Here is a 25,321-nt window from a genome sequence, read left to right as displayed (position 1 = left end):
GTAGCCTGCATTATTCTCTTCTAGCTAAATCTACACAAAAATTATTATGATAAGCATAGCTAGGCTTTTTCAAGTAAGACAGCTTTGATTTCCCACTAACACAATGCAATATTCTATATTTATAGACATGAAACAGGCATGAGATTTAGAGAGCCAATTTTAACTATTTTAGATACTACTGTACCTTTAATTTATTAGCTTTTGTTAAAAGCATTTAACAATCAATCTAGAGGATATAAAGTATAACTTACAAAAATATAAATCTTGGTTATTTTTAGTATTTAAACATATTACTATATAGTTTGTGTTATTCAGAGAATATATATGTTTAACAATCTGAAATTAACCAGCAAACAATTGACTGTGGAAGGGAGTTACATACGTCTTTTGTAAAATATATATTAGGGAAAGGTAACCAAAAGTGGTTATATTACCATACTGTATATATAAAAGCTTATACAGTACGCTACATTTGAATCCCAAAGAAAAATATACATATTAAGCCTTTTATTACAGCATTCTTTTTCAGTATAAATATGTGGATTAAAAGGTACAAGTGAGTGTTTTTAGGCAAAAAAAACAAACAAACAAAAAAACAACCCTTACAATTTTTGTACAAAAAATATGATTCTAGAGTAAGCCTGCCTTCACAGAGTCCACTTCTCACCTTCTTGGTTAGCTGAAGCGATAAAACAGTCAGGAAAATAGCATGTAAAATGTATCTTAGTCCTCAGGTTATGGCAAACTCTGTTTAAGTAGAAGTGATTACACTAAATACCAGATTTCTTAGCTAGCAAGGTTAAGCAGAGATTTTTTTTTTTTTTAAGTTGGGGATTTCTGGAAGATGAATCCCTGTTAATTTGCAAGATACATCATGACCTTACGGGTGATCCTTCAAGGTGAGCTTGTGCACTGCTTTAGAGTCTCCACATGCTTTCTGTGGAAGGAGTTGTAGACTTGCATGCATTCATTCATAAACACATGCTGATTCATTTCCCATTCACAGCTTTCCCAGTATAGTTAGGTAGGGGCTGCTGGTCTCATGAAATGAGCATTTGCGTTGACTTATCGGCAGGCACAGGTCTCCACAGACATATTGGGGTACACCTTTAAAACAACATTTTTGTTCTCGTCTAAGAACAGGACGCTGAGGGAGTTCATTTTGTCAGGAACGCAGCAGGGTTCGGGAATGCCTGGAATGATTCCCACGGCTTTTACAATGCTCTGGATTGTGGCATGATTCGATGGCCGGACAATCTGGAACAGAGAAGGAAATAAATTACCCCTTCATTTATGGGAAGTCACTTTCCCAGATGGGCTTGGAAAAGAACAGCAGATTCTGGGAATAAGCAAAAATCTGAGCCTAGATCGTGGCTTCTCCCATGCTGGTGAGCCAAAGGGGTGTCCTGTGAAGCATAGAGAACCCCCCTTACCTGGATTGGAGTCTTACCCAAAAGGTAGCCATTGGTCATACTGCAGTGGTCACACTTTCTTAGCTTATGCCTATAAGAGGGCAGGGGCAGTGCAGCTAGCACCCCATGACCTAGATAGGGGCATGGCTAGGCTACAGCAACTTGTAGCTGGAGGGAGGCATTCAGGAAGCAAGGGGCGCTGCTGCGCATTCACGTGATGTTATCCCTTCCCCTGGCCTCCCCAAACATAGGTCTCGACTACACAGGAAAGTTGATTGTAGCAATTCTGGAATAACTCCTTGTAGACTCTATTCTGAAATAAGTGATTTCCTTCGCTCTTCCTCCACTTCCCCCCCCCAACTCCTACCCAGAATGCTTACTCTGCTTTGGAAGCAGAATAGTTAGTTCTGAACTAGCTATGCCAGTCTGTTTTCCCCTCTGTGCGCCATGTAGACAGGGCTCACTGCCTTCAGCCCTGCCTGCTCACAGTAGGTATTTGCTTTTCCTCCACTTTTTCCTTGGTGCCTGAGCATCCCTCGGTCACCAAGAGGCCAAACATGATGTTTGGAGGAAACCATTGGAATGAAAGGAAAAAAGAAGCATATGCAGTGAGTTTACAGTTCAAGTGGTGTAATAGTGGCGCCTTAAACAATATACGGCTTGTGTTACTTTTATTACTGATTTTTCTAATGGCAATAGAACAGCAATGCTCAGCAAGAGGGAGATGTTAAAAAGGTCTGACAGAATGAAAACTGTTAAGTACAGGATAATAAAATAAGCCAGGAATAAGTCCTCAGTATTTGGATCATGCAAAGAGTGTATGGAGAGTTGTTGTATAAAGAAAAGTATTTATTAGTAGTAGTAAACTTAGTATTTGCTACTCTTTGTCAAGTTGTGCTTTCAGGTCGAGCATATAGTCTTGCATTTAGGTAGCACTTGCTCCATGAACGGCTGTAGACTAGTCTATTGCCCACATTTTACAACTACGCATGTGCAGTTTCACCACCCACAATTGCTATAAATGTGCACACTGATTGCAGTTGTGCAGCCTCAGGAAGTGCATGTGTTAATGGAAGCTGGGATTCCCTCCGAGCCCATCCCACTTGGCTTATCCAGAACCCCTTGTCTAGTTCTGAAAGAACACTTCATCCAGTACTCTGCAATCCAAAAACCTCACTTCAACTCCACATCCATGCTCAGTTCCTTTATTAGGCACATAGCAGCTCTTTGCCCAGGCTGCCCAAGCCCAGCCGCAGGGGCTTTACATCCAAGGTGGTACTACAATTCCAGTTCATGTTCATATACATCTTTCTTAGCTGCTAACACCTGTACTTCTTGCATGTAAGGCCTATTCGCTTTGCAGATTTAAGGCAAGCTTATCCTTTCAGGGTATTCCTTCATATTTTGTTCACTATAAACATACCCACAAGAATTAGTTTTTGCCTCCTTTATTTACTAACAATAGTTAATTGTTTCAGCAATTATTTGTTAAGGCGTGTCTTAACTGGGGCCTGCTCATGTCAGCTTTGCTAGCACTAAATTTGATAGAGGTTTAACTATCTGGCCATATGGGGAAACATTTCCCATGAACAATTCTGTACCTATTCTATGCACATGCCTTCAGATCTGAAAATCCAGGGTTGCATATAAAGTCCTTTCACCCACTGTTGAAATGCAACAACCTCTGGGATGCAACAGGGCAGCTGTTGAACAGCAACACTACACAGCAGTTTAGCACAGAAAGAGTACCCCATGTAGTTGAAACTATGGGATAATTTGAGAAGGCAGAGTTAGTTTTCCCCTGAAATAACAAGAACATTCCTGCTTTCACTTAAATTGAATACCTGGCATACACTTGATCTTTTTCAGTTCAACATGGAAAATTATACAGGAGTGGGTTTTAGGAGAAACAGGCTTGATCCTGCTACTGTTACAATAGCACCATAATATCTCTTGCTGCTTTTTAGGTACAGCTGCACATCAATGCAAACCCAGCCATGCTACAATTTTCAAATGCTCTCAACCTAAACCAAGGAACTTTGCGCCACTAAGAGGCAATGGTATGAACTCTGTGCTGGTCCATCAGGATTTTGAGACCGTGTCGCAACCACAAGTCTCGTTTAGAGCATTATGCTGGAAAGTACCTTTTCATAATTAAAATTCCTCCTCTGTGCAATGAACAAAAGCACCGCTGTTTTCCATAGCACCATCTGTCTATGGTCCTCAGTGTTCTTTGCGAACAGCAGTGAATTACTTTCTCAGGTCTCCTATGAGGTAGATAAGATTACAACCCCTACTGTACAGCTGACTCGAAATAGCCTCTGACTCGAAACTACCATGAGACAGTCTCCAGAACTAGGTCCGATGGATAGCAGTCCCCACAGTTACTGGCCTACAGGATCTCTGGATATGAAGCTACATGAAATCACAGCAGCCTTAGGACCGCACAGACTGTAATGTCTACAGGGAATAAATGGTTATGGATGATGGGAAGTCAGACCCAAGGAACTCACATCCCTGGAACCAGCTGCCCAACTCTCAGGATGGCCTGTTTCCTGAATTAGTCTGCCTGCCAAGTTTCAATAGCCTAGAAGGGTGCAAACACTGCTTAATAATGCTCACAGACGTACTGTTTAGTATGGACTGCTGTTCTCCACAGAAGCTGGTGGCCTGAAATAAAACAGCCAGTCCCACTTAAGGAGCAATTAGGTGCTAAGAATACAGAAGGATGGGTCTGAAACCAGAAAAAAGACAGACAGGAGGTGTAAGATAAAGTAGCCACCCCCATGCTTTATCTTACACCTTCAGACCCTCATTAGTTGCTTTCCCCTCCTACAAGCCCACCATGTAAGACGTTACACCTACTTATGCCAATTTCTCGATTCACATCACCCTAAGAACTGGGTGTTATCTCTTGGGTTTGACTTCTCCCTCCCCTGGAAGAATAGAAAAATCAGGCGACGCTTACTAATGTCAGAAAAGTTTCATTTTTGGGTTTGAGCCTGGGACAAAGTGAAACTCATGGGTTTGAAATCTCACAACGGCTGAAAGTGAGAAAGCTTTCAATACCTTCGGGGGTTCTCAAACTAGGGGTCATGAGGGGGTCATGAGGTTATTATGGAGGCGGGGGGTCGCAAGCTGTCAGCCTTCATGCATGCCGATAAGGCTGGCATGGCATGGGGGAGGTCATCAGTTTTGGAGCCGGGGAGGTCATCTCAGCCTGAAATATTTGCAAAGGAGGGTCCCAGCAAAAAATGTTTGAGAATCCCTGGATCTTACAGATAGGCACTTGTGGTATGGTTATAGAGTCCTGGTCCTCCACAGTTACCAGACAGGACGTGAATGTGTTTGCAGCAGGGAGCTTAATAAACATAGGAACTTCCTGGCAGGAGTTCTTTAGTTGTTGCTGGAAGCATTGCTTTTGTTTATGTTCTCACACTACATGGTGTCAGCAGTGACTGGACCCATCTCTCTACAGGAGTAAAGGAAAGAAAAGAGACTCCAACGACCCCCACACATCCTCCAGGCTGCCAGAGTGGAAAATCAGAGCAGAGACCTGTGAAAGCAGCAGCAGGAAGGAGGCAAGATCTCTATCTCAGTGCAGCAATGGAGCCCATATAGTGCAAATGACTCCTTCAGAGAAATTTGATTTTTGTCAACTCAGGCAGCCGGCGTTGCTAGATCTGGAGATTTCAGCAACTCCAGGCCTGGCTTCTGGTTTAACAGAGAAAACACAAGAGTACCAGGTAAATGTCCTGATATTTCCCATGGGTGATGCTGATATCTTATGTTTCCTACCAGTCTCTGACGAGGAAAAGAAAGAATACGCCAAAGAAGCTTTTGATGCCCATTTCATAGGCAGACCGAATATTCTATGCGAAAGGGCCCAAAGTAATAGGTGGAGCTGGGAACAAAGGGAAACAGCTAAGATTTATTATTGCAGTTCATAGCCTTGCTGAACATTTCAAATATGGAATGTTAGAAGAACTAATAAGACACAGGATTGTTATTAGTATAACAGCCATCAAATTATCAGCACAGCTTCAGTTAGACTCAGACCTCACACAAGCAAAAGTGAGAAGGCAAGAAACCATAAAGAAACAACGTCACTTGTTAGCAGCAGAGGGGAGATTGCATTAGAAAACATTGACACAGTAAACAGAAAAGAACATATGTGAATGGAGCAGACAGATCAAATGTACAACGTAATAGCAATGCACAACTACAGCATGGAAGATCAAAGAACTGCCATAAGAGGGAAGCTTGGAAAAGCTGTGGAAAGGCACTACACCACAAATGGCAACAATGTTCAGCAAAAGAGTAAGAATATGGGAGATGCCACAGAAAGGGACATTTTTGCAAGATTATGCAGATCACCAAAAGTAGCGGAAACAATCCAAGAGAGTGGGTTATCATCAGATGATAATGAATCCAATCTTCTAGGGACTTCATCTCCAATAGAATAAACAACATCTTGGTAAATAAACAGTCCGAATCTTAAACTGAATATTGATGCTGGGGCAACAGTCACTGCAATTCCAAAAAAAAAAATAAAAAAATTGTAATTGATCCTGGGAGCTGCAGAGACCAAATGAAATTTTATATGGGGCTAGTACATTGCATGTTTTATGGTCAATTCCTTGGAAAACTGTAGATGGGACAGAACGTTTTTCAACAAATATACATGTAATACAGGGACTGACAATTCCTCTACTAGGATTGCTAGCAATATAAGGACTACACAGAGCGGAGAAACTGGAATGCCTTGATGGCAAATAGCAAATTATACAGGAGATGTATCCACACATCTTCACAGGGCCAGGAAAGCAGTCAAAAAAGTACAACATAAAACTGGTGCCAACAGCGACTCCTTTTGCTCTCACAGCCCCATGCTGCATCCCTATACCCTTGTGTGGGAAAGTCAAAGAAGAATTAAAGAGAATGGAAGATATGGGGATTATGCCCCAGATAGAAGAACCCACTGACCAGGATGGGTGTGGCACCAAAACCCAATTGCAAAATCTGAATTTGTGTGGCTCTTACATAATTTAATAAAAAGCATGTGCAGAGAAAAACATGTGCTTCCCACAATTAACCAGATATTAGTTCAATTATCAGAACTGAAAGTCTTCTGAAAGTTAGATACTACAGCAGGCTTCTGCCAAATACCCCTTCCTAAAGAATCTACGCTGCTAACTACGTTCATCACCCCATTTGGAAGGTACTCTTTCAATTGTCTTCCATTATGCATGTCTTTAACACCAGAACATTTCTAAAAGGCTCTCTGTTTCTGTCAGATTAGCCTGGCAGCCTTTGCCATGCAGATGATGTGTTGGTATATGGCAGAGATAAAAATGAACTTGATGAGCCACGACATGCAGTTTTGCGATGCTTCCAACAAGCCGGCAACACTTTGAATGAGAAATGTAATTTGGAAAGGAGAAGATAAAATTTGTAGGTCATAATTAGAAAACAGGGAATTCAGATGGATTCAGACAAACTGAAGGCATTACTTGTCTTACCTGACCCCAAATCTGTTTCTGATGTAAGAAGATTCCCGGGCATAATAAATCATTTTGGGAAATTCTTAGAAAATTTAGCTCATCTAATAAAATCCTTAATGGTCACAATATGTGGTCTCGGGTAGCCCTCCACAAAATGAATTCAATACAAAAAAAAAAAATACTCATATCTCCACCTGTTTTCACACAATATTTGGTAAACTGTCCAACAGTAGCAGTGGCAACATCTTCATGTGGTCCAGGAGCAGTGTTCACACAAAAGCAGCCAGAAGGAGGCCAGAGACCTGATGCATTCATATCAAGAAGGCTCACAGAATGGAAGTGGTGGTATGCTCAAGTGGAAAAGGAAGCTCTAGTCGTCACTTGGGTCTTTAAGCTACTCAGTTAATATCTGTTTGGCTTGAATTTTAACATAGAAACAGACCACAAGCACTTGGTCTCATTATTGGGTTCAAAACCACTGGATGACCTAGGATTTAAACATTTTCACTGTGGCTGATGCGATTTTTTTCTTTCAACATTTAAACGCATACCAGGGAAAGCACTTCTACCAGCAGACACTATCTAGAACCCCAGTTGAGCAGCCACCAATGGAAGAAGAAAAGGCTTTAACGAAGTCTATATTGATCTTGTTCTGGCCGCCATTTCAGCATCTGCTAGCCGACTTCTGCAAATTAGAGATGAACAGCTAAAGGAAGAGACTTGCCAGAAACTGACTCAACTCTGCCAAAGAGGGGGGATGGAAGATGACAACTCCCAACTGACCTACTATTATATTGGCAAGAACAAAACAGTCTTCATACAGCTGATCGCCTGCTTCTGAAAGGACAGCATATTCTTATCCCTATGGTACTTCAGAAAGAGATGGTCTTCAAAAACCATAAGTGGCACCAAGGTATAAACATGCGCAGGGCATGAGCACAACAATCCATATGGTGGCCCGGTATGAGTAGGCAAATTCAGATCTTAGTAGCGGGTGCAAGATATGAAACAAGAAAAACAAAACAAAATAAAACAATGGTTCTCTACAAAGCTACCAGACAAACCTTGGAAGCAGGTAAGAAAAGGACACACACATACACTATTATAGTCTATTACTTCTCCAGAAATATTGACTTGGCTATAGTTTCACAGACTCCATCAGCACAGGTCATCCAGAAACTAAAGTCAATATTACCTAGATATGGAGTTCCTGAAGGCCTCATAACAGATAATGGACCTCAATTTATCTCTGAAACACTCCTAGCATTTGCACAGGACTTTGATTTTGAACATCATACTAGTACTCCTCAATAACCCCAGAGCTACAGGGAGGTAGAGGGAGCAGTGCAGAGTTTAAAAAGACTTATACAAGACTTCAGTGGACCCATAGAAAGCACTCCTGGCATATCAGTTAACCACCACTTGCATCAGAACTATCTCTAGCAGAACTTCTGATGGGAAGATGACTAAGTATGCCTCTACTTGTGGCACTCATACTGCTTAAACCTAAGGAGCCCAACCTGAAGGGATTTTGAAAATGGGATGTGGAAATAAAAATTCAGAAGCAACAAAACTTCTGTGTTTGACATATAGCAAAAGCACTACCTGAACTGAGACCAGGGAACAAAGTGTGGATCACAACAGACATTTGAAACTTGTTAGACACTTCTGGTTCCTACCAAGTGGAGACTCCAAAAGGACTTCTCCAGAGGTATCGGGTTCATTTTCAATATTTCCCAACACAATGAAGAGAGAATCAGGAACTTGCAGATACTCGGATAGGAATCTGATAGGAGTGCCCTACACCAGGAACTCCATACACAAACTCAACAGAAGTGAGAACATGGTCCAGGAGACAGATCAGACCACCCCAAAGACTTAATCTTTAAAATACTTTTCAGGATGATTTGCATGGAATTGATAAGTGGACATGGTAGAGTAAATAGTTTTAAGGAATTTGAGCTTATTTTGAATTGCTGGGGGTACATACATTGGTTTTATATTTTAAGTTTTAATCTTTCAGATGTGGCAGGGTTATAGAGTTCCCAGAGGGGACCAGGATGTGTTGGAGCAGGGAGCTTAATAAGCATAGGAACTTCTGGAACTCCAGATGGAGTTCTCGAGTTGCTGCTTAAAGCATTGCTCTTTGTGTTCATGTCCTCGCAAATACAGCACTGATTTTCTACAATGGCTCAATGCCAGACAGATGCTCATAGACACAGAGCAAGATCCACAGTGGCTGTAAGTCAGCATAGTGCCACTGAAGTCAATGCAGCTGTTATGATTCACTTCATCAGATGATCTAGGTGTTTGACAATAAATTGATATTGACAAGGGTACAGTCCTGGAGCATCATGTCCTCCCTGGTATTAATCATGCATTTCTGAAGGGGACTGAATGGCTCAGGAGTTGGTAAGTGGTTCTGGAGCTGATCCCCTTTAGTAAATGGAGTAGAATCAAGTGGAAGTCACCAATGATGGTGGTGAAACACTTATGTGAGTAGTTTTATAGAAAGGTTGCTTGCCAGCACGAGGAAGAGTTCCAGGTGGATGGGATAAGTCTCATGACTGGAATACAGGTATAGAGGACTATGGCTGGTGCAGGGGGGTAAAAAAGGAGGCAATGTTGCATTACACTTCAAGAATATATTTACTTCTACTTAGGTCCAGAAGGCAGTGAGAGGCAGATCAGTTGAAAGTCTATGGGTAAAGATTAAAGGGTGGGAAATAGGGGTGATGTCATGGTAGGGGTCCACTATAGACCACCAAATGACGAAGATGAGGTGGATGAGGCCTTTTTAGAACAAATAACAGAAATACCCAAAACACAAGACTTGATAGTAATGGGGAACTTTAACTACCCAGACTTCTGTTAGAAAAGTATTATGGCAAAACACAAAATTTCTAATCAGTTCTTGGAATGCACTGGGGACAGCCTTTTGTTTTAAAAAGTGTAGGAAGTAAGCAGAGACATAGCCATTTTAGATTTGATTCTGATCAACAGGAAGGAATTGGTAACAAATCTGAAGGTGAAAGGCAATTTGGGTAAAAGAGAATCATTAAATCTACCATTTCATGATCAAAGGAAAGGAAGGAGAGAGAGCAGCAGAATTAGGACTGTGGACTTAAAAAATTCAGACTTTAATGAATTCAGAGAACTAGTTGGTGACGTCCCATGGGAAGAAAATCAAAAGAAGGGTAAAAGTCATTCAGGAGACCTGGCAGTTTCTCCAGGAGACATTAAAGGCACAACTGCAAACATCCTGATGTGAAGGAAGGATAGAAAGAATAGTAAAAAGCAATGGTGGCTCCATCAGAAACTTTTTAATGGCCTGAAAATCAAAAAGAAATCCTACCAGAAGTGGAAACATGGACAAATTGCTAAGGAGAAGTACAAATGAATAGCACAAGCATGTAGGGAAAAAAATCAGAAAGGCTAAGACACAAAATAAGTTATGCCTAACAATGGATATAAAAGGCAATAAGGAAAGATCTTTAAATGCATTAGGAGCAAGAGAAAGATAAAGCATAGGTCCTCTACTTAGCAGGGAAAGAGAGCTAATATCTGATAACATCAAGAAGGCTGAGGTGTTTAATGCCTATTTTGCTTCAATCTTCACTATAAAGGTTAATGGTGACCAGATACTCAACACAATTAATACTAACAACAAAGGGGAAGGAATGTAAGTCAAAAGGGGGAAAGAACGGTTTAAAGGATATTTAGATACAGTAGATGTATTCAAGTTGGCAAGACTGGATGAAATTAATCCCCGGGGTATTTAAGGAACTAGCTGAAGGACTCTCAGAACTGTTAGCAATTATCTTAGAGAACTCATGGAGGATGGATGAGGTCCCAGAGGACTGGAAAAGGGCAAACATAGTATCTATCTTTAAAAAGGGGAACAAAGAGGACCCTGGGAATTATTGACCAATCAGCCTACCTTTGATACCTGGAAAGATACTGGAACAAATTATTAAGCAATCAATTTGAAAGCACCTAGAGGATAATAGGATTATAAAGAATAGCCAGCATGGATTTGTCTAGAATGTATCATGTCAAACCAAACTGATTTCCTTCTTTGACAGGGTTACTGGCCTAGTGGATGGTGGGAAGCAGTGGATGTGATATATCTTCATTTTAGTAAGGATTTTGACACAGTCCCAAATGACATTCTCATAAGCAAACTAGGGAAATGCAGTCTAGATGAATTTATTATAAAGTGGTGCACAACTGGTTGAAAGACTGTACTCAGTATCAATTGTTCACCATCAAACTAGCTAGGCATATCTAGTGCGGTCCTACAGGGTTGTCTTGGGTCTGGCACTAGTCAATATTTTCATTAATTACTTGGATAATTGAGTGGAGAGTATGCTTATACATTTTGCAGATGACACCAAGCTGGGAGTGGCTGGAAGCACATTGGAGGACAAGATTAGAATTCAAAATGGCCTTGAAAATTGGAGAATTGGTCTGAATTTGACAAGATGAAATGCAGTAAAGACAGGCGCAAAATACCTCACTTAGAAAGGAAAATCAAAGGCACAACTACAAAATGAGGAACAACTGGCTACATGGTAGTACTGCTGAAAAGGATCTGGAGGGTTAAAATGGATCATAAATTCAATATGAGTCAACAATGTGATGCAGTTGAGAAAAAGGCTATTTATAATTCTGGGGTATATTAAGAGGAGTGTCATATGTAAAAGACACGGGAGCTAATTGTCTTGCTCTACTTGGCGTTGGTGAAGAGCTGGAGCACTCTAGCCGCATAGCTGGAGTACTGTGTCCCGTTCTGGTGCCACACTTTAGAAAAGATGTGGACAAATTGGAGAGAGTCCAGAGGAGAGCAACAAAAATGATAAACCTGTGAGGACAGGTTAAAAAAACTGGGCATGTCTAATCTTGAGAAAAGAAGACTGAAGGGGGGATCTGCTAACAGTCTTCAAATAGGTTATGGGCTGTTATAAAGAGGATGGTGATCAATAGTTCTCCATGTCCACTGAAGGTAGGACAAGAAATAATGGGCTTAATCTGCAGCCAGGGAGATTTAGGTTAGACGTTAGGGAAAACTTGCTAACTCTAAGAGAGGTTAAGCTCTGGAACAGGCTTCCAAAGAAGGTTGTGGAATCCCCATCACTGGAGGTGTTTAAGAACAGGTTGAACAAATACTGGTCAGGGATGGTCTAGGTTTACTTGGTCCTACCTGAGCCCCCGCGGCTGGATGAGATAACCCCTCGAGATCCCTTCCAGCCCTGCATTTCTATGATTGTTGGGGGGATCTAAGTGAACTAATTAGTGAGGCTCAATTCCCAGCAGACAGGCATCCACACCATCAGAACTGGCACTTGTTTGGCAATCTCGGCAACCAGGCTAGTGATTGACAGGCCATGGAAACAGGACCAATCCTTCACCTCACAGGTGGCCTTTCCAGGTCAGGAGAGAGGCACTTGGGCAAGGTGTGTCTGCCTGCAGTGCTGTTTTGTACAAAGACCGAGGACTTCAGTCTTTAGGGTTCAGTTCAGTATTAAGATCCCAGCAGAAAGAGAAACCCTTCTTTCACGATTTGGCAGTGCTCAGCATCCCAGATGTATAAATACAAGTTTGCTCATGTGGCTCCAGCGCTGTATCCCACAAAAAGAGCACTTAGTGCTTTAGTTATGTGCTATCAATCTCCCATTCATGTGCTGGATGGTCAAGGGCAAGTTTTCAAGGTATCCTGAACATGACCTCTAACTTTTATGACATCCAGTATCACATGCTCATATTCTACATGGCTTAGTTTTGAGTGACCAAGTTTTTGCCCTTGCAAACAGTATTTCCTCCCCCCTCCCACCTCCGAGAGATTAAGTAGTTTGCCTTCCTGGAAGTGGATAGCTGAAGACCAGATCCAAAAATGTAGTTGCCCTTCTCTGTGCTCAAATTGTGGGCACTCAAATTTAGAAGCAATGACAGAAAATTGGACTTTATATCGCAATATTGTATTTATTTTCTCTGAAATACCAGTTGTGACCAGCCAGCAGGTAGACCTTCCAGAACAGTGTGACCTAACAAGAGATGAACCAAACCAAAACCACAGATCTGAACCCACCCAGATTTTGGATCTGCATCAATCAGGATTTCAACTCTGTGGCTCAGATGCATTTACATGCCTAATACCTCCGAAGGCCAAGTTGTAACAGCAAGAAAACTGGATTTGTTTTGAGACCTAAATACTTAAGAGATACCCACATCTATAGTTTGCTGTTCTTTATCTTAGAAACAATTTAGCCTATTTATACCACATTTCAGATTCTTTTTGTCTTCCAGCTAAGAAGTTTTCACTCACTTTTGGCCCTGTGCAGTTTGGAACAGCAGGTTTAACACAGGAAAATTGATACAATCAATTTGTTTATAAGAACCCAGATTTTCTGGAGCAAAGGGGTTTATGGGTTTATGGAAGCACTGGATTGGGAGTCTGATGGGGGTTCTATGCCACAAACTTCACGAGTGGCCTTGGGTAAGTCACTTGACCTCTGTGCCTCAGTTTCCCTATCTGTAAAAAAGGGATGACAACTATTTCAGTGTTTGGAGATTCTCTGCTGTAAAGTGTTATTAGTTATTTGTGCACAGGATGGGTAATTCATAGACTAAGACCAGAAGGGTCCACTGTGATCATTTAGTCTGACCTTCTGCATAACGCAGGCCACAAGGCTTCCCTGAATTAATTCTTTTTGGAGCTAGAGCAGATCTTGATTTTAAAATTGCCAGAGATGTAGAGAATTCACCACAACTCATGGTAAGTTTTGTCCAATGGTTAATTACCCTCATGGTTAAAATATTGTGCCTTAGTTCTAGTCTGAATTGGTCTAACCTTTGGATTGTTTGTTTGCTGAATTGAAGAGCCCTTTATTATCAAATTTTTGTTCCCCATAAAGGTACTTATAGGCTGTGACCAGGTCACCCCTTAACCATCTCTTTGTAAATTAAATAGATTAAGCTCTTTGAGTCTCTCATTATAAGGCATGTTAACCAGTCCTTTAATCATTCCCATGGCTCTTCTCTGAACCTTCTCCAATCTATCAACATCCTTATTGTGCTATTGACACCTGAACTGGACACAGTATTGCAGTAGTGGTGGCTAAATACAGAGGTAGTATAACCTTGCTACTCAAAAGGCCTCAGTTTATACATTACTCTTAATTGCTCATCTGAGCAGTTTGCATGTACAAATGCATTTTCTATGTACATTTGTCAGGATTCTGAAGGTATATAAATTGTGCCCTGCTTTGAAAATGTGTTATCTAAAAATCCAAGTCTCTACAAAATTATCTTCATATTTTACATGAACTCCATGGATTATCCTGTCTAGTGCAGAAGTTAGGCTTATTTTCTGCTCTTTCTTATGGTGCCCTGTTTACAGTTTGAGGATGCAGATATCCACACATTTAAATGTAAAAGAGCATCTCCAGTCAGTGTGGAAAGCTCATTTGTCTGTTACTGCCGAATGAGGGGTTAGACAGAAAATTGTTTTGACATATACAAGATCTAGCAGCAAAGAAGAAAAGCAGGAAATCATAATAACCATAATGTAGATCTTGGGTCAAATATAGAAGGCAAAACTCCCATAGGACTTCAGTTTGGAACTTTATTAATAAGTTTCATCCACTTCTATAGAAGGGATTCAAAACACTGCAGTAATACTATTGTAAGATGTATTGTCTGGGCCCCATTAATGTAGATTCTTCTCCCCCACTCTGAAAGCAAGTTGAAGATTTGGTGTGTGTGATAACATTTTAATTGATTGCACATGCCTGTATGCTCTGGTTTGAGGTCATAAAACTAGAATTATTGGGATGAAGTGTAAAAGTTGAAGATCAATATTAAGAAAGATGCCTTAAGGGTGATACTGTTAGGCTTCAGAATAGGCTCCAAATTAATTTGGTAGAAACCCTATAATGGTTAGAGCACTGGACTGGTACTTAGGAGATGTGGGTTTGTTTCTTCTAGCCTGCTGATCACTAGCCTGCAAGTCACATCACCTCTCCGTGCCTTAGTTTCCCCAACTGTAAAATGGGTATAGTGATACTGAACTTGTTTAAAAAGAGCTTTGAGATCTATAGATGAAAAGCACCATTTAAGAGCTAGTTATTTTAACTAAACTAGATTGAGCAGAGCACCTGAGTATTGTGAGGAAGGGAAAAATCCCACAATAGCAGGAGCAGCGGGATGGACTAGGTCATCTTAAATCAACATATTGCAAATAAGACAAGTGCATCAGCAGTAGAGACTCATACTACCTTGGGCATTGGAAACTCGCAAGCCCCAGCACAGTAATATGCATCGAATGACTTGGGAGATATGATCCATTCATTCCAGCCAATGTCAGCAAAGTCCACTTTCATGTATCTTCTAGAGCAAATCCTGGGCTCGTTCCATTGTTTTCGTCTGGCTTTCTTCATGGTTTTCTCATCAAAATTTAACATCTGAGATTTTGTGAGCATCTCTGTGTTTTCTTGCCCTTTCCTCTTCCGGTCCTTGCGTGAGGTTTTGGGTTTTAGGGACTCGTAGGCACTTTCCCAAATGTCATGTTTGTTGTATTTGTTATTATTATATTCCACCTCTGGCAGCTCGTTGTTTTGAATAGAGCTGGAAACATATATGTCCCTCCTCACCCGGGTGTCTGTGGAAGCATTGGGGGATGGGCTGGGATCCCCCTCACTGGAAGGGAAGGGGTCATACCGCTGCAGAGTCACGGCCACGCTGTTGGGTTCTGATATTGCCAAGTCATTCGCATAAACCAATATGTAAGGTAAGTAATTGGTGAGCTGTTCGGGGAAGTCCTGGTATTTCTCTCTGGAGTCAAACTCCGCACAAAGGATGAGCTCGCCATCCCGTTTAGAATCCTTTATGATGTGGGAGATGTCCTTCATCTGCCAAGCCCCCCGCCTGTGGAGGAATAGTGTGAGGTTGCCTTTCACCAGCCCATAGGCAGAGTTCTGGAGGATGCTTCGGAAAATGAGGCTGAGCCGCGGGATCTGGGGCAAGTGGAGGAGGCGGCAGGAGGAGTTCTTGGAGCGCTTGCAGAACACTTCCCGGTGCCGGGGACGCTTGTCTGAGTAAAAGTGGAATGTGGCGGTGAGGATCAGCTCTGAATCCTGCATGGATGTCAGATTGAAGCAGTACAGGGGCTTCTGATCCAATAATTCTGCAAGACAGTGAAGAGAGACCAACAGATCAACACTCAGAAGACAATATACATTTAACCATGAATGCCAAGTGTCGCTAAATAGCTGGGCTTACAGACCCAATGTTCTTCTCGTGTACTCCACTGTAAGCCAAGAGTAACTGGAATCAGTGGAGTTTACCCCAGCTTAAAACCAAGCTAAGTGAGAGGAGAATAAATGTACCTAGAGACCCCAACAAGGTCAGCGCCCCACTATGGTAGGCTCTGTGTAAATCCACACAACTCCTTTCCCCCAACGAGTTTACAGTTTAGGCAGCCAAAAGAAGGATGATCATCCCCATTATACAGATGGGGAAACAGAGGCATAGGGAAATTAAGTGACTTGCTCAAGGTCACACAGCGAATGTGTGTGGCAAAGACGGGAACTAAACCCACACCTTTTGTACCTAGCCCAGCACCTTGACCACAAGACCAACCTTCCTCTCAGTTCCTTGGGCATCTCCTCGTTCCCATTCCCTCACTACTTCTCTCTTTCCTACTTCCCGGACACCCGAGTCTCTGGTGCTGGCACTGAGAGCAGGGAGACTGGGTCTCCTGTACTCACATTGTGCCCTCTGCCAGTGCCCAGGTAGCATGGAGAAGGAGGAACCGCTCTGACTGATGGTTGCAGTGTGGCACTGAAGACATAGCAGTGGCCCAGGAGACCTGGGTTCTACCCCTAGCTCTGCCACTACCCTGCTGGGTGACCATGGGCAAGTCAAGTCACTTCTCCATGCCTCAGTTTCACCAGCTATTTGTCCTGGGTGAGAAAGGTCACATGGGGCTGGTTAGCATGTTTCCCTATTTTACAAATACATTCTCCCATTTCCATTTCTATTTCTCTAGGTAAGACTGATGTTTTCAAACTTGGGCACTTGATTTGCAGAGGTGCTGCGTACCCACAGCTCCTGTTGTCTTCACCTGGGGCTGAGGGCGCTCACTGTGTCTGTAAATGAGGTTATTTCTACATTTAGGAACCTAAAATAGACTGAAATACCTAACCTTTGAAGATTTTGGCCTATCAAGCTTACCCGAGGTCATTCAGCAACCTCTGGCACAATGGGACTTCTAACCCTATACTTTAATCAGCAGACCACGCTCCTTCCCTGTACGCAGCAATTGGGGGTGTAGGTTGAGGCAGGGGGGAACCTACCTTGCTTTTGCACAAAGATCAAAGTTGTGGTCACGCTGCAGGCAATGGCAAGACTCCTAGTGCACAGGATTTGATCCCTGGGATTCAAACCTGACTCTGAATCTCTTAATGGCACCAGAATCGGCAGAAAGTGGCTTCAATCTGTTCCATATCAAAACAAACTCTGTGTGTTTTTATTTTTTGACCTAGCTGTAACAGGGCATTCCAGACTCAGAAGGGTGGTAGCTTCCCTTCTAATTGGATCCCTAGCCCTTGGTGTAAATCATTTACATTTCCAAGCGCTGCATGGCTCCGAAAGGTGTAAACACCAGAGGGCAATTCTGTCCTTTGGATGCCATATGCAAAGGGCTCCCACTGAAGACAATGGAAACCAAGGACACAGCTGACAACAGAATTTAGCTCCAAGGAGGGCAGGAATTAGAGTGATCCAAGAGAGTATAAACAAAAGTAGCAGGATGAAAGCAAGCATAGGAAAGCTTGTGCTGATTGTCAGTCGTTAGATCCATTAGTCTATGGAGCAATCCAGTTTCCATTGTGTCCTCTTGGAAGACATTTAAGACAGGGCATTATCTGGAGAACATATTGTAGGGTATAATCTGAAACACCTTCATAGGTTTATTTCCATCCCCGATGTCTCTGGTTCTATGTATAGCAAAATGAATGTTTTTACCTGATAAAGCCAACTTTTTACTTGCTACAAGCACATGTAGCATCCCCTAAAAAAGCCATCATCAGCCTCACAACGGTCTGTGAATTAGTGTCTCATTGGCATCCTTCTCATAGACGTTTACCTTGATTTCAGCTGGCCTGGATGAAAAATAGACCTTCAATTGATATTGTTGACATTAGCTTTCCAAAGTGTCTCCACTGTTCTTCACCTTTCAATATACGTATCTAATTAGCAGTAGCATCTGGATGCCCAAACCAACATCAGAGTCCCATTGTGCTGGGTGTGGTACACACACAGTAAGAGACAGTCCCTGCCCCAAAAGCTTACAACTGAAACAGACTAAGGAAGGATTATTAGCCCCATGGCATAGAAGGGGGGTGGAGGCATGAGGAAGCTAAGTGATTTGCTCAAGGTTACACAGGAAATCTGTGGCAGAGCCAGGATGTCCCAAGTTCCAGCCCAGTGTCTTAAAGTAGTCCAAAGGTTACAGTGCCTCAAGCAGAGATGGCTGGGAAAGGGAATTTCGATTTCACTGGAAATTCCACAATGTCAGCATTTCATTGCAAGACAGAAGAAGACACTGACACTGTGGAATCACCATTTCAGTGAGACAATCCAATGAAACAAGACAATCCACTTTGGTGCGGGTGAACCAGGCGACATACCAGGTTTTGTGTCAGTCAGGTTGCCTGCCCTGTCCACCAGCCGGGCTGGAAATGAGGCTGGTCAGCCAGCCTGCTTGGTTTCTGTTGAACCTTTTGACAGAATCGACACTTTCCCTCAGAACATTTCAGTTCTGTCTGGGAACCTAAGAATCCCTCAGTACCAACTGGCAAAGGGTTTGCTGCACTGTAACAGTAACTCCTGACAGGCATGACAAACTCACTACACCCAAGCAGAGTGCTCCAGGGGTCGGTCCTGGGGTCGGTTTTATTCAACATCTTCATTAATGATCTGGAGGATGGGGTAGATTGCACCCTCAGCAAGTTTGCAGATGACACTAAGCTAGGGGAGTGGTAGATACCCTGGAAGGTAGGGATAGGATACAGCGTGACCTAGACAAATTGGAGGATTGGGCCAAAAGAAATCTGATGAGGTTCAACAAGGACAAGTGCAGAGTCCTGCACTCAGGACAGAAGAATCCCATGCACCGCTACAGACTGGGGACTGACGAGGTAGGCAGCAGTTCTGCAGAAAAGGACCTGGGAGTTACAGGGGATCAGAAGCTGGATATGAGTCAGCAGTGTGCCCTGGTTGTCAAGAAGGCTAATAGCATATTGGGCTGCATTAGGAGGAGCATTGCCAGCAGGTCACGGGTAGTGATTATTCCCCTCTATTTGGCATTGGTGAGGCCGCATTTGGAGTATTGTGTCCAGTTTTGGGCCCCACATTACAAAAAGGATGTGGACAAGTCGGAGAGAGTCCAGAGGAGGGCAACAAAAATGATTAGGGGTCTAAAGCACAAGACTTATGAGGAGAGGCTGAGGGAACTGGGCTTGTTTAGCCTGAAGAAGAGAAGAATGAGGGGGGGATTTGATAGCAGCATTTAACTACCTGAAAGGGGATTCCAGGGAGGATGGAGCAAGGCTGTTCTCAGTGGTAGTAGATGACAGAACAAGGAGAAATGGTCTCAAGTTGCAGTGAGGCAGGTCTAGGTTGGATATTAGGAAAAAGTTTTTCACTAGGAGAGTGGTGAAGCACTGGAATGGGTTACCTAGGGAGGTGGTGGAATCTCCATCTTTAGAGGTTTTTAAGCTGTGGCTTGACAAAGCCCTGGCTGGGATGGTTTAGCTGAGGTTAGTCCTGCTTTGAGCAGGGGGTAGGACTAGATAACCTCCTGAGGTCCCTTCTAACCCTAATATTCTATGATTCTGTGATAATACATGGCTTTCATAGTATTTATCAAAAGAGGGTCAAGTGAGGCATCTAATAAAAGCTCACATCATATTGATCTTCAGAGTGGCTGTGAGATGTATGTACAGAGGCTATTTAAGGAATCATGTCTATAGACTGGAAAGTATGTTTTAAAGCCTGAGTCCAAGCAGAGTTAACAAGCAGGTTCTGACCAGACAAAATATGTATTTTCACTTCCCTGCCTTGGTTCACATGTAAAACAAGCGTTGTAAGCCAACACAATGGAAGTCCATTTGCATCCAATGTCAACATGAGGATGTGACAGTGACATGGAGCCAGCATACCACGGAATTATCACAGGGGTCATCCTGATTCTGGGGACAAAACAATGACTTTGGGGATTATGAGGGGAAGGCAAAAAGACATCCCTTCATCCTTCATTGAGGAAGCAAAAAGGACAGATCTTTCTGCATTCATGAAAAGCAAGGGGGAATCCCAGCCTGGCTGGTTGAAGACTCTGGGAGATTGCTTTTGCTAAGAAACTACTTTGGACAAGGATGTTGCCTGTTAAAGTTAAGTTTAGACTGTGGGAAGCCGGCTATATGTTTTGTTTGATATGTAGCCATTTCTGTTTCCATCACTATCCCTGTTCCCTCTCTCTTAAATCTTAGCTTTTGATAATAAGCTGATGATTGTTTTACCTATAAATATATCTCAGTGCTGTGATGTGATATCGGAGCTGATCCTCAGTTGAACGGGACAAGCCGGGGTGCACACTGTTCCTTTGGAGACAGCTTAGCTGGTAATTTCTGTGGGTGTCCAGTGGCTGAGGGCTGGAGACTGCATGGGAATGCTCCGAGAGGACTTGGGGGTTGCGATGCACCCACTGTTAACCCTCGAGGCAAAAGAAGGGCTGCTGGAGCCCTGGAGAGATTGTTTGGCAGGCTAACAGACTGATGCTGTCAGGGAGATGACACCCAGGTGAGCACCAGCAAGTCTCTCTCCTACAGGCGGAGGCATTTACAAGGTGACTCATAGCCCTGCGCATCCTGAGAAAGTGTCACACGTTTTCCAACAGAACAGTTTTCCCATCGGAAAAATTTTCAGCCAGCTCTAGTTTCAAGGGTTAAGTCTAATCACACAATCACAGGGTAGAGTCTAGTGGTGGGCTGCCCTCCAAAGGGTCAGTGTTCAGGTTTGCTTTGGATAGCCCCAGCTTATCCAAGCCCCTGGAGTCTGGGGAAGTGGCAAGCTTTCCCATACCGCCAACCATGAGCAGAAGCAGAAAAAGGCCTCTTAGTACTTCCACGTCCTGCTGGACACCAGGTATGGTCACTGATCCACTCAAGAAAGCAGGAAAATTAGTGTCTCTCTCCCCTCCCCACCCCAGCTCTGCGATGTCTCAGAGCTGTTTGTTTGGTAACGTTGAGGTCCAGGTTCCACATGAAGGAGCCATGCAAGGGCGGAGGCTTTTATGAGCCAGATTGTTCAGCAGACAGTCCACTAGGGGGCTCCAAAGCAGGTGCATGAATTCGGATTAGAGCGAAACTCTATTTTGCAGTGGATTTCACCATTTCAAAATTCAGCTTTGTTCCAATTCAGAACAAAAATAAAAAATGTTGACTTTCTCCACAAAATGGAATGGGATCCTGGAAGAGTCAAGTGGGCAAACTGGCAGGAAACCAAGCTGCCTGTGCAGCCTTAATTAAGCTGTCTTGTGCATGTGCATTGTGATGCAACTTTTAAGTACATGGTTGCATTGCGATTCCCACACCTATGAGACCCCTGGTCTCATTCAATGCACAGGATAGAGGTAATCAGGAAATGGGCAAGGGTTGTGTAGCTAAGTAAGCGGGTGTCTGCTTTGTTTGTTCATGAAGCTGGAAAGTGTAGTGAGGAGACATGAACAGAAAGGGTGGTCTCGTGGTGTAGGTACATTTGAATATTGCTCAGGAGAACTGAATTCTTTCTCTGCCACAAAAGTGTAGGTGATGTTCGGCGAGTCCCTTCTAGCTTTTCACAGGTGGTCACAAATTGAGTGTCCGTCTTTCTGGATGCCCAGCGTGACATGTCTGGGGCCAGTTTTGCAGGACCGCTGAGCACGTGCAGTGACACCTGAAGCAGATTGGTGCTGTGCTTCAAACATGTGAGGGTCTGAGTACGCGGAAACAAAATCAGGCCCCGGGAGTCTCAGATCAGACACCCCAAGGCAGCGGGTACTCTTGCCAATTTGGGCCTTTATATGTTCACCTCACTTCCCCGTTTCTAAAATAGGGCTGACGCCTTCCTATCTTCACAACCCTGCTGTGAGGTAATGCTGTTACTCTTTGTGCAGCACTCTTATTACAGCAATGAGCACTACAGATGAGCCCGTGAGGAAGTTAATTTTGTATTCAGTGCAAAGTTTAGATGGTGTGAAGCAAATGAGGAAGATAAGAAATATGGAATCACTGCTCAGGCACCATCCATCCTATGCACTGAACGAGGCAGGGATCCTGTGGAGGGAAAAATAATATTATTAAAGACGGTTTCGTAATGCATATGCACAAGGGGCCAAATTAAGGTTGCATGGACCACCTTAATTCAGGCATTTCTTAACTTCAGAGTGCTTGACTTAACTGTCTTTTTAAATGTGTCATATGATATATCCTAATACAAACAGCCTTATGCTACAGAGGACCATATGAACTTTAGGAAGGATGTACCCAACTATTTTTTTTAAACCTAGAAGAGGGAAATTAACAGTTTTTATAGCTACTACATTGTTTTGCCTATCCCAGTAAAGGATAGGTGTTTGCCATAGGTGTTATCTGTATAACATGAGGCAAAGAAATTTCATGTATGTTGCTAAAAGAAAGTGATGTTCCCCACTCCTCCCCACAAAAAAAAACAAAAAAAAACAAAAAAAAAACCAAAAAAAAAAACAATAACTCTAGAATTTCATGAAGGAAAGGAAGAAGTCAAGTATCCTGTAAGATAAGGTCCTTTCTCCCATACTGGTCTTGGTCACTGCTATCAGTAATCTCAGAAAATGGTGATCCATATTTTGTAAATTACTAGTGACAATAATAAGAAAACAATGTTATTTCCTTAATAATTGTGCCACAAGGGGCCCGGTGAAGGGGGTTTCCTCTTTCGGGCTATTGAAGAAAAGAAAGGAGATTTAGTAGAGAAGACACCAGGTTGGGAGTCAGGACTCTTTGGTGTCAGACCTGGCTTTGTAGTTTATTCACTAAGTGAGTTTGGGCAAGTTACTTCCAACTCTCTGTTCCTCGGTTTCACCATCAGAATCAGGATATAAAAACACCCACCTTTGTGAAGTTATGTTGATCTATGAGGCTGTGGGTAAGAAATGCTGCTACTTAAATGCTGAATACTATGGCATTTCAATAAATTGCATGTGTGTATGTTTAAAATAAACTCAATCTCCCAAATCCATTCAAGTTACCTTTAAAGCAGATTAACCAGGGTCTGAGTAAGATTACATCACAGGAAAGTTGGAACTGGCCTACCAGATCAGACCAGTAGTCCAGAACCCTGTCTCAGGCAGTAGCCAGTGCTACCTGCTTCACTGAAAAGTGCCAGAACGGCTGTATTAGGAAGTTAGAGAATCATTTGCCCCGAAGGAAGATTCTCCCTAGCCCCCATCAGTTAGTGGTTGGCCAATGCTCTGACATAGGAGAGTATATCTCCCTTCCAAATTCCAGGTTTTTTAAAATTTCCTTACCAATAAAACTCTAGGTGTGTACACTAACCTTCTATGCATTCAGGTGAGCATCACCTTCTTGCAGAAAATGTTGTCCATTTTAAACTACATTGTACATATACTTACAACACCGAGAAGTAAGTTATCCTGCATTGTTATAGCAATGACTTGTTCATAACTGCTTATCATAAAATATTACCTACTGCTCTCCACATAACGCAAGTTTTTTTAAAAAACCCTAAGAATACTGACCCAGAATCAAGTTTTGAATGCACTCATCTAAAACATTCCGCATGCGCTAAAATAAAGTCTCTTTTGAAGAGTGCAGTGAGGAAAAGGGACATTTATTGGGGTCCCAAAAGGGAGGAGGTTTTTTTTTAACTTGCTAATCTTTCCTGGTTACCCTAACTACTGTCTTAACTAGGTCCTGGAAAGCCTTTCCCAAAGATGCCATTGGCGCCGACGCTGTCAATTTTTACAAAAAGTGTCAAAGAAACATCAGTCGAAATATCGTTTCTTTTCAGTTAAGGAATGGTGGGTTTCCTATCTTGATTTAACAAAGGCATTTCAGAATAAAGTGTTTTGGATGCTGCCCGGCATCAAAGGAAGACAGATCCCCCCCTCCTCCTCCTCCTTCCTTTTAGAGCTAATACCAGGTACCGCAATACCAGGAGACAGCGAGACGTTTGAGAAGGTCCCCTAGGTGGTGCTGTTTCTATCAGCAACTTTTACTTTGGGGAGAGTCGTTTAAAAGACTCGGGTTCAAACAAACAAACAAAACCCCGGTGAAGGTTGACCAGTTGTCACCGTAATTTGGGGGCAATGCGGTTGTTTTAGGAGCGAGGAGAGGAGATCGCCTCTGAACTAGCGGGAGGCCTTAGGGCAATCGCTTCTCCTTGCTGATGGCCTCCTTCCACCCCAAAGGATGCTTAAAAAAAAGGGGGGGGGGTATATTTGGTGAACAAAATGCATCTGCTTTCGGGCCGTGCCTGAGAGGCTGGAAGCAGCTCCCAAGAGCCCCGGGGAGGTGCAGGTTAGGGGGTCCCCACCAGCAGGGTTCACCTGGGCGAGGCAGCCTCCAAAGCCCTGATCCCAGGCACTCATCGGGCAAATCACAGGAGCCGCCCGGTGCAGCGAGCCTGGATCAGAGCCTGGCAGAGATCCTCGGCCCCCAGCCCCGTCCCGGGCAGGACCCGCCGCCCCGCCTTACCCAGCCTGGCTCTGAAGCTGCGGACCGTGTTGCCGTCCCCGGGCCGGCTGCCCTCCCGGCTGTACTTCTCGTAGAGCTGAAGCATGTGGACAGCTACCGCGTCCTGCGCCAGGCCGGCCGGCGCGGGGGAGCCGAGCTCCAGGGGAGCCGCCGCTGGCGCTCGGGGCTTGCGGCGGGCCCCTGCCTCCGCCGCGGGGAGCGTGTGGCAGCCCCCGCGCCCCAGCGCCCAGAGCAGCAGCCAGCAGCACGTCAGGCGGCCGGCCATGGGGGGCGACGCGCCGGGGCCCGCTCTCCTGCTGCACCGGCCGGGGCGAGCCCTGCGCCCTGCTGCCGCCGCCGCTGCCGAGGTGTGGAGAGCGCTGCGCTGCGCTGCGCTGGGCTGGGCTTGCACCGGCCGGCGCGGCGGGGCTGGGGGAGGTCGGGCCGGGCTGGGGGGGGGGGAGGGACGCGCGCACTCACACACACACGCACGCACTCACACACACACAGACACTCACACACACGCGCCCTCACACACACACACACAGACACACACGCCCTCACACACACGCGCCCTCACACATACACAGACTCACACACACACGCCCTCACACACACACAGACACACACG

The 25,321-nt window shown here is 43.8% G+C and overlaps 1 protein-coding gene across 1 annotated transcript; it reads right to left on the bottom strand.

Moving 5' to 3' along the window:
• GDF10 (growth differentiation factor 10) lies at positions 1-25,029 on the bottom strand. Its single transcript, XM_067531134.1, has 3 exons — positions 24,712-25,029; positions 15,193-16,100; positions 1-1,257 (listed from the first exon to the last, which is right to left on the bottom strand). Exons 1-3 carry the CDS (start codon positions 24,974-24,976, stop codon positions 1,066-1,068), a joined length of 1,365 nt encoding a protein of 454 aa, XP_067387235.1. The 5' UTR covers positions 24,977-25,029; the 3' UTR covers positions 1-1,065.
• Between the last annotated feature and the right edge of the window lie 292 nt (positions 25,030-25,321).

The sequence above is a fragment of the Emydura macquarii genome, unplaced genomic scaffold (assembly GCF_026122565.2).
Source record: "Emydura macquarii macquarii isolate MOO-44397 ecotype Brisbane River unplaced genomic scaffold, CSIRO-AGI_Emac_v2 contig_67, whole genome shotgun sequence".
NCBI lineage: Eukaryota > Metazoa > Chordata > Testudines > Chelidae > Emydura > Emydura macquarii.
The sequence above is the reverse complement of the archived record's forward strand: the minus strand, read 5'-3'. Positions and strand labels throughout refer to the sequence as shown.

Bases quoted from the DNA above. Each gene is read 5' to 3' on its own strand.
- GDF10 (XM_067531134.1), bottom strand. From the start codon at position 24,976: ATGGCCGGCCGCCTGACGTGCTGCTGGCTGCTGCTCTGGGCGCTGGGG. The intron at 16,101-24,711 runs GTAAGGCGGGGC...ACTGTCTTGCAG, and splicing joins CAGCTTCAGAGCCAGGCTGG to AATTATTGGATCAGAAGCCC. The intron at 1,258-15,192 runs GTAGTATGAGTC...TCTCTGTTCCAG, and splicing joins GCGAGTTTCCAATGCCCAAG to ATTGTCCGGCCATCGAATCA.